Source organism: Pteropus alecto, unplaced genomic scaffold, assembly GCF_000325575.1.
Source record: "Pteropus alecto unplaced genomic scaffold, ASM32557v1 scaffold17, whole genome shotgun sequence".
In the NCBI taxonomy this organism is placed as follows: domain Eukaryota; kingdom Metazoa; phylum Chordata; class Mammalia; order Chiroptera; family Pteropodidae; genus Pteropus; species Pteropus alecto.
In genome coordinates, this window is record NW_006440645.1 from 2,646,318 (window position 1) to 2,655,596 (window position 9,279).

The 9,279-nt window shown below is 42.9% G+C and overlaps 1 protein-coding gene across 1 annotated transcript in view; it reads left to right on the forward strand.

Annotated features, from left to right (window-relative positions):
- The window catches only part of USP53 (ubiquitin specific peptidase 53), a 42,860-nt gene that overhangs the window by 3,393 nt on the left and 30,188 nt on the right, over nt 1-9,279 (forward strand). The window contains exon 2 of the mRNA XM_006917740.3: nt 8,290-8,945. Coding sequence (XP_006917802.1) covers nt 8,802-8,945 — 144 coding nt within the window. The 5' untranslated portion in view covers nt 8,290-8,801. The remainder of the gene's footprint in view (nt 1-8,289; nt 8,946-9,279) is intronic.

The window sequence follows — 9,279 nt, forward strand, 5'->3', positions numbered from 1 at the left end:
GAAGTATTTTCTGGTCCAGTAAAGGACAATAGATTACTTCTTCTGTGTGTCCCGCTGTACTTTGTACATCCTTTTGTTAGAGATTTATACCGTATTGCTATAGAGGGACGACAGACTACCTAAGGTCACCTGAAGATGATGATATGTGTACTGTCATCTTAAGTGCTAGAGAGAACTAGATGGATAGCACAGGGGACTGTAACGCAGGCAGGGAGAGCATTCCCAGGGACCCAGAGGCACGAGGAGAGCAATGGCAAGGTAACATTTGGGGTACTCTGGTTATTTTTTTGTGGCTGGATGCATCATCATGTTATTTATGAATTTAAATTATCATGAAAGAAGTTTATAGGTATTTTTCTGAAGAGTTGTACATACAGTAGTCCCCCCTTATCTCTGGTTTGCTTTCCGTGGATTCAGTTATCTACGGTCAACCGCAGTCTGAAAATGCTCCATGGAAATTTCCAGAAATAGACAATTCATGAGTTTTAATTGATTGAGCACTGTACAATGTAGGGTGATGACATCTCGCACCATCCCTCACCATCCCAAGGTGACTTGTCCCGTTCTCCAGCTTTTCCAGCCTGTAGATGCTCTCCACCCATTCGTCACTAAGTAGCTGTCTGGGTTATCACACTGATTGTCGTGCTATCGCAGAGCTCGTGTTCAAGTCACCCCCATTTTACTTACTCGTTGCTCCAAAGCGCAAGAATAGTGATGCTCGAAATTTGGATATGCTAAAGAGAAGTTGGAAAGTGAAATTTACCTTTCAGGTAAATACTTCCCAGACACTTTAGACTTTGGCTTCTTTACACTTCTCGAAAGGTAAATTTTCTCAACTTTATAAGGAAAGAAAAAATTCATGTGCAGAGGTTGTTAAGGTCTGAGCTAAGAACCAATCTTCTGTCTGTGAAATTGTGAGGAAGGACATTGTCTGTCCGCCAGACACTTTAGACTTTGGCTTCTTTACACTTCTCAGCCTGCATAATAAACCCGTCCCCTCTCATGGGAGTTCTCTCCATTTTCAGACCAGCAGGCCGTTAGGATCCTGGAAGGTTTTTCCTCCAGTATGGTACTGCTGTGTGGGCCTGAGAGTCATCCAGTCTCTTTGTCAGTGTAGTGCTGACGCTGGCCTCGTGGCCAGATGGCGGGAGATTGTCCTGTACCCTTCGTGTCTAGGTCATCTTTGTCAGGACCCTGATTTCAGAGGGTTTGTTGGTTGAGGTTTCACTTTATTTCCTGAGCCTCATGCAGTCAGTATTTAATGAGGACCCACCATGCATTTTGCACTGTTCTAGGTGCTAGGGATTCACTTTACAATCTAAGGATGGGGAGAAGAAACAATAATAAGCATAATTAGTCAAGTATATGGTATTTTAGCGGGTGAAGAATGCCAAGGAGAAAACAGAGTAGAGCAGGGTGAGGGGACTTGGGAGTGTGGAGGTTAGGGTGGTGTGCAATTTTAGATAGTATAGGTCTCGTTTAGAAGGTGGTTTTTGAGCAAAGCCATCAGGAAGGGAGCTGGGGGGAGCCCTGTGGGTGTCAGGGGACGTGTCTTCCAGGCACGGGAATAGCCAGTGCAAGGCCGTAGAGCGGGAGCTTGCATGGTGTCTTCAGGGACAGCAGCGTAGCAGACGGCCCAGGAGCTGGAAGGAGAAAGTAGAGGGAAGTGGTTAGAAATGGGGTTAGGCGTGAGGGGAGGGGCAGGTGTGGCACAGTAAGAGTGATTTGGTCTCTGGACCCATTTCCTGCCCCACAGCATCTGAAACCCTTGGAATATCCGGAAATGTTTTTCTGTGTGTGTGCTGACAGGTGGCTGGGACTCCTGGATAGCCTCAGCATGGGAACTGGCTGCCAGGGGAACCAACTGGTGATTAAAGGAATGGAACTTTCAGCCTCCCCCAGGAAGGGAGAGTGGTGGAGGTTGGCAGAGTTCATCACTAATGGCCAATGATTTAATCAATCATGCCTGTATAATAAAGCCTCCATGAAACAAATTCTAACTGAAGGGGTTCCGAGAGCTTTTGGGTTGGTGAACATGTGGAGGTGCAGGGAGGGCAATGTGTCTGGAGAGGGCACAGAAGCTCCATGTCCCTTCCACTTTACCCTGCACTATGCATCTCTTCCAACTGGCTGTCCCTGAGTTGTATCCTTTATCATCTGGAATCAGTCAGTAAGCTGTTTTCCTGAATTCTGTGCCCTGCCAGCAAATTAATCGAACCCATGGAGAGGTTGTGGGAGCCCCAACTTATAGGCGGTCGATCAGTACAGGTGACAGCTTGGGACGTGTGGTTGGTCTGAAGTGGGAAGGTCGTCTAAGGGAATGAGCCCTTGACTTGTGAGATCTGACACTAACTTCAGGTAGATAGTGTCAGAACTGAAGTAAATTGGAAGACACCCTGTGTGCACTTGGTGTCCCCTGAGAATGGGAGACTTGCTTGTTGTGGAGAGCCCACATATCTGGTGTCAGAAGTGGTATGAGAGTGTAGAAGAAAGTTTTTTTTATTCTTAGCAGGTGGCATAGGGCCTTACAGACCGTGATAGAGACTCTTTGGGTTTTATTCTGGATGTAATAAAGAACCGTTGCAGGTTTTGAGCAGAGGAATAGTATTCCATCGTGATTTAATTTTAGAGGGACCTTCTTGTGTACGCTTGAGGGAAGGCTGCAGGCGGGAAGGGCAGAAGTGAGGAGACAGGAGGCCGTTCCACCAGTCCGGGCCTGATGGCGGCTGCAGTGAGAACAGCAGGGCGGCAGTGGTGGGAATCGGTCCCATTCTGACTAGAGTGTGTGAGCAGGAGTCAAAGATGGTACCAAGATGTGGGTTCTGAGTGCATGAAATATGACGTTCCCAGCAGCTGCGATGGGGAAGAGGTTTAAGTAAAGCAGGAGTTCAGGTTGGGGCCTTGTGAAGGCACAGAAGTGTTAGGGCATGCCGTCTTTGCTATGCTTCTCTTCTGGGGAGCATGTCTTGAAGCACACTGCCACAGCCATTGTCTTTAATGCCCATTCTCTGTATTCTGGATACACACACCCTTGTCTTTCTCTAGTTACTGTGGAAACGAGCATGTAGGTAAAAGCCACAAGAAATAGTGTGGGACACAAAGAAATAGAGTAAAAAAAGTGCAAAACATTGAAAATTACTTATAATTTGCTGTTTTTGTTGGTGGTGGGAGAGTATTTCCTTATTACCTAAAATTAATCTTTTGAAGGTTGTTTTGTAAATTTCGTTTCGTGCATTTTCTAGGTCTTTTCCAGTTCCTCCATGGGCAGCGTAGCAGTGGTTTTGTTTATCAGAGGGCCTCTAGTCTTCAGTTCTATGCCCCTTACTGTAATCCTTCCTCGTATGTCACTTTTGTTTTAATTTCGTATTTGCGCATATATAGATGCACCCATAACTCATATAATACACAAATGTGATGAGTAGACACATAGCTGTTGATTTTAGTACGAGATGTTTCCCCACTTTTATTTTCTAGCTCGGCTCTCTGTTCCCATTTCAGTTACACATAGACGCACTGCTCCTTGCTCTACTGCTCATAGAAAGCACGTATATTTTCACACATATACTATTCTACCAAAATAGGATCATATTACATTTTACCTTTGTCACTCAAAAACACCCTGTTATATTATGTCCCTATTTATGGGCATTTATTTTGTTTACTTCCTTATCTATCGTACCTACCTGATATATGTCAATGAAGGAATGCTTTCATTTTGAGGGCATAGATTTTCAGTATTGGGTTTCATTTAGATTGAAGTGAGTTTCTTTTTTATTTTAATAGTTGTTGCCAGGCTGATAGAATATTGCCATAGGGTGTTATAGTATAATTACATTTCCTATTAGTCAACGATAATGGAAAGTACCTCTTTCTATTTATCCCCACCAACGATTGTTTAAGTTTTTGCCGGAGCCTGATAGAAATGCAGCGGCTCTTGATCTCTCTGTTGGAATGGCTCTGTATTGGGGTGTCCGAGTTCCTCCCACTCCCAAGTTGGGTGATCGTCTAGGAGAACCAGAGCGGTCAGCGTGCAGTCGCAGTCACTGGCCTGTCTGCTTTATTACAGTGAAAGGACATTAAGTCAGCAAACCAAGAAGGATCACGGGGAGAAGTCCGGTGGAAACCAGGCACCAGCTTTCAATAGTTTTCTCCAGTGGAGTCATATGGGACACAGTAATTCCTTCAGCAGCGAATTGTGATGACATATATCAAATGTTGTCTGTCAGGAAGCTTGTTTAGAGACTCAGTGCCTTAGGTTTTTATCGGGGGTGATCACATAGACATCCTCTGCCTAGGACATAACAAAATTCCAGACTTCCTGAGGAAAGCAGGTGTTTGGGATAAGCCACATTGTTTGCATAGTTTAGGTGCAGTGACCAACCTCAGCAGTTATTGGGATCCTCCCAGAACCCCGAGTTCCAAAGGCTAATACTTTGAAAGCAGAGTTTTCTAAGGATAGTAGTCTGTGGCCTGCTGGATTGTCTTTTCTTTTCCCTTTTTTCTTTTTTTTAAGTAGCTTTATTGAAATATAATTTATATACCAAACAATTCACTCATTTGAAGTGTACAATTCAGTAGTTTTAGTAGAGTCACAGAAAAATGTACATCCATCACCACGATTTTAGAGCATCTTCATCACGTCAGAAAGAATCCCCGTACCCTTTAGCTGTCACTCCCTACCCTCTGCAGACGCCGCTTCCCGAATCTAAGCAACCACAGATCACTCTGTCTGTAGATTTCCCTTTTCTGGACATTTTGCAAAGTGGAATCATATAATATGTGGTCTGCTGTGACTGGCTTCTTTCACTTAGCAGATGTTGTCAGTGCTCATGTTGTAGTGCGGGTAAGTACTCCATCCTTGTGGTGGCCGAATCACATTCCATCGTGTGAACACGCGTGCGCGCACAGACAGACAGACACACACACACACACACACACACACACCCATGTTTTGTTTATCCCCTCATTGGTTGATCGACATTCGGGTTTTTTCCACCTTTCAGCTGTTATGAATGTTGCTGTGTTAGCTCTTTTCTGCACTCTCCCAAATATTTATCGAAAGAGTTGGTAGAATTATATTTGCATTCTTGGAATAAACCCAACTTGGTTATTATTCTTTTCAGTAGCACACTTTTAGATTTCATCCATGTCTCTTAGCCGTTTGAAAATATTCAAATTATCCCCTTCCTTTTCCCTTTTCTAATGTTTCGTAGGAGAATTTCTTGACCTGAGTTTACCACTTGTTAATATGATCGTCCTTTCTACTCATTTTGCTAGTTAAATCATCTTTCTTTTTTTTAATCTCAGTAGTTTTTAAAAAATGTGCTTATATTGGACTGGTGGGTACTTACTAAGCTTACGTTTGTGTTCCCTGTGGTCTGTTCGTCCTGTCCCTTGGCACAGGCCTTTCTGTCATAGCGTTTGGACTCTGCAAGTGTCTGCTTCTCTTTTTCCTGGGAGCACCAAGTAATAAACTTAGCAGTATTTACATGAGAAGGTGAAAGCACTGGCAATAATTTGTTTCTTCCGATGTTTTCAGGGAGTAGGGGTGGGGAAATAGGGCTTGGTTGGGAGAGGTGCAGCTTGAGAGTTGGTTCCCAGTGGAGCTTCCTGTTGCCTCACCTGGGGGCGCGGTCTTTCCGAGGCCTGCTCTCCTCTGCCCTCCCTGTTTCTCACGGGACTGTCTGTTGCGTTGTGTCATCTCCAGAGTTGTGTTGGAGAGGGGCCTGGAGCACACACCGGTCTGACATCTTGCACGGGAAGGGAATCCAGGGTTTTAAAGTTCTGTCTGCCTGTGCTCCTCACCCATTGAGCTCGCTGAGGGTGGGGTTGCTTCCTGTGCCTTCTTAGTGCAGCTTAGTGGTGCACACCTGGTGCCTAATAAGTGCTTGGTGGAAGGATCTCACTTCAAAAGGATTCTTCCATTAAAAATATGAATCCACTACCAGTACAGACGTCATGAAGTCATGACTACATGTATTGAACACTTAATTTGTATGAAGGGTTTTGGAATCATTTAGATTACTTTAGAGGAGGTTGCAACCCATAGAGTTAAAATAAAAAGAAGAAAACAACTAACATAATGTAGTGTTTTATAATTCTTGAAACATCTAAGCTATGGTAATCAGGGCTAGTAGTGTCACCCCCAGTTTATAGAGGACAAAGCTATGAATCAGAGATGACATGGATTCGTCTTAAGAACAAGCAGCTGATGAGTGATGACGTGGTACGTGGGGCTGGAGACACACGCCGCCTGACTACTTCTGTAGGGACCGGTGCTTTCCTTCTTAGCCCTCGATGCTTGCTGTCTTCGTGGGTGTTTGGTCTGTGGTACCAAAGTGCCCTGTGCCATTCCGTCTCTCACCTTTTTGTGCTGTGCAGATGAAACTCGGTGACTTTCGCCCAGAGTTTGAAGCCCAAGTCCTTACAAAGGGCTGTGAGGCCCCACGAGGTCGCTCTTTCCCGTCCTCCCACCTTCTCTCCTCTGCTGCCACGCTGGGCTTCTTACTGTTCTTCCAAGACGCCAGCAGGCTGCTCACTCTCCAAGGTGGCATCTTCGCTTCAGATCTTGGTGCACTGGCAACCTCAGACTTGCTGCGACTCCTGTTTAAAAGTGCAAACCGTCTCACATTATGCAGTTGACCCTTAAACGACGCAGGGCTTAGGGGTGCCAGCCCCCTGATTATAGTCAAAAATCCACGTATAACTTCTGACTCCTCAAAAACCGCAGTCTCCTGGTATCTACCGGGGACTGGTGCCAGGACCGCCGCAGACGCCAGGCTCGGCGGTGCTCCAGTCCCTCCCGTAAAGCGGCTTGGGACAGCACACACGGTTGGCCCTCCGCGCCCGTGGGTTCCCAGCCACGGATTGAAATAGACTTCCGATCTTCAGTTGGTCGAATCGTTGTCGTGAAGCCCAGGGGTACGGAGGGCTGACCATAAATCGATCGGAGAAAACGGGTGTGCAAGTGGGAGAAAGCGTGTGTGCGAGTGGGCCCGCGCCCTCCCCTCCCTCGCACGGTCCTGTCGCACTCAGCGCGTAACGGCGCGTGCGTGCAGTTTATCGTTCTTCGCGCTGCTGTCCGTCTGTCCTCGCTGGAAATGGTACTTCCAGTGCCTGGCATGGCGCGTGGCTCAGTGCATGCCTGTTGAATGAATGAATGCAAGAAAAGAAATTTAATTCTTTGAACAAAACTTTGTTAGTAATACTTTATTGTTTTTGAGAAGTTGAACATTTAAAGTCCTTTTACCATGGAGCCTGTATTCAGAAATAATATGGAAATTTACTTGAATTAAGATTTGTTTATCATTTTAATGTTTCTTTTGAGTTTTAATGTATATCAATTTGCATAAAATCTGACTTTGTTAGAAAAAATGATATAATTCTGTGTAAGTTATGTAACAGTGTAGAATTTGTATATGCATTTGTTTTAATAAACAGCAATTTAGTGTTGACAACGAAGTATTTTTCAAAATACTATCTGAAATCTAATTTAATTATAGTTTTCTGTAGAATATTTTGAAACATATAACCACTGAAATCTTGAAGTAGGTGTTGATTTTTTCTGCATTTAAATTTTTTTTGTCAGTGTTTGGGAAGTTTAACCTTTTTGATTTACATTAAAAACTGAAAATTCTTATTTTATACTAGATTTCATTAGTTTCACAATGATGTAGCATGATAACAGCTACAGAATATTTTGAAAAATAGCACTTCATTAAACCATACTGGATATTGTGCAAATTCCATCCCCTTTAAAGGTGGAACCAAATAATCTCTATTACCTGACTTATGGTCAGTGTGCAAAAATATCATGTTTTTTATTTTATTTCTAAATTCTAGTCGATATACAATATTTTATTAGTTTCAGGTGCGCAACATAGTGATTAGACGTATGCCTCACGAAATGATCACCACGTTACGTCTAGGACCTCTCTGCCACCATACAAAGTCATTATGATGTTATTGACTATCTTCCTTCTGCTGTACATTACTTCCCTGGGACTTACTTATAACTGGAAGTTTGTGCCTCTTAATCCCTTCACTTTTTTGCACCCCCTCCCCTACTCCCATCTCACAGGCAACCATTAGTTTGTTTTCTGTAGTGTTTGATGTGACATTGATATTTCAACAATTTTTAATGATGAACTGTTTTCATTTTCATATTTTAGAACATTAGTTCTAATCCTTTTATGATTTTATATTCAATATTTTAAATATATATTCAATATTTGGGATTTTCTTGATTAGTCTTTACCTTTATTTAAACATTTCTTTTCTTCCTTATAGGTTTGCTTTGAGGTTACGTGGGTATGAAATATGGAGTCATCTTTGGTAACTTCACCCAGGAAAGGGAGAGCCTTCTTCCTCATTAAGAGACCATAAGGACAGCAGTGACCAAAGGAGTCATGCCAGATGCCACCTCTCCATCAAGACAAATGGCTTGTGTTTTAAAGAAAATGATTTGTTCATTGACATTTTTACCAGTTTAAAAAAATCTTTTTCATTTTAAACTATACAAATCTCTTATACAATTTAACACATATAAAAATCTTTGAGGCTTTGTTTAAGATAGCTTTCTTTTTTAACTTTCAAAACTTAATGTTTATGTACCCTGTTTTGACTTCGCAAAGTCCTCGAAATTTACAGCATCAGGAAAGATATGAACTTGGAAACTTACATTATAATAGACTGCAGTGACTTTAAGTGGACAGACAATTCAAGATATCATCCAATTTATCATCAGAAACTTCACATAAGTATATGATTCTTAGCTTTAATGCAAACGAAGTTGCTCGAAAATGGCGTGGGTAAAATTCCTACGGAAACCCGGGGGCAATCTTGGAAAAGTCTATCAGCCAGGGAGCATGCTGTCCCTGGCCCCCACCAAAGGCCTGTTGAACGAGCCAGGACAAAACAGCTGCTTTCTCAACAGTGCCGTCCAGGTGAGACCGTGAGGCGAGTTCTTACCGCACTTTAAAAAGTGCTGTTCGGGGAACTTCTTTTCTGTAATGCTGCTTTCACTTGTAAATTAAGAATATAGTTAGTGTTGACTTTTATGGGTGGCAAAATAATTTGGCTCGGTATTTTGGTTTTTATAACAAATGGAAATGGTTTTTTCAACAGAATCATATTACTATGATATAAAAATATATTGATTTAAAATGATTACTTAATAAATTAAGAATATTTCTAGAATACATAAAATAATTTTTTAAAATTCAGCTAACGTACCCCCCCACCCTCCTAATCCCCCCCCCCCCACCCCACCTTTTTTTT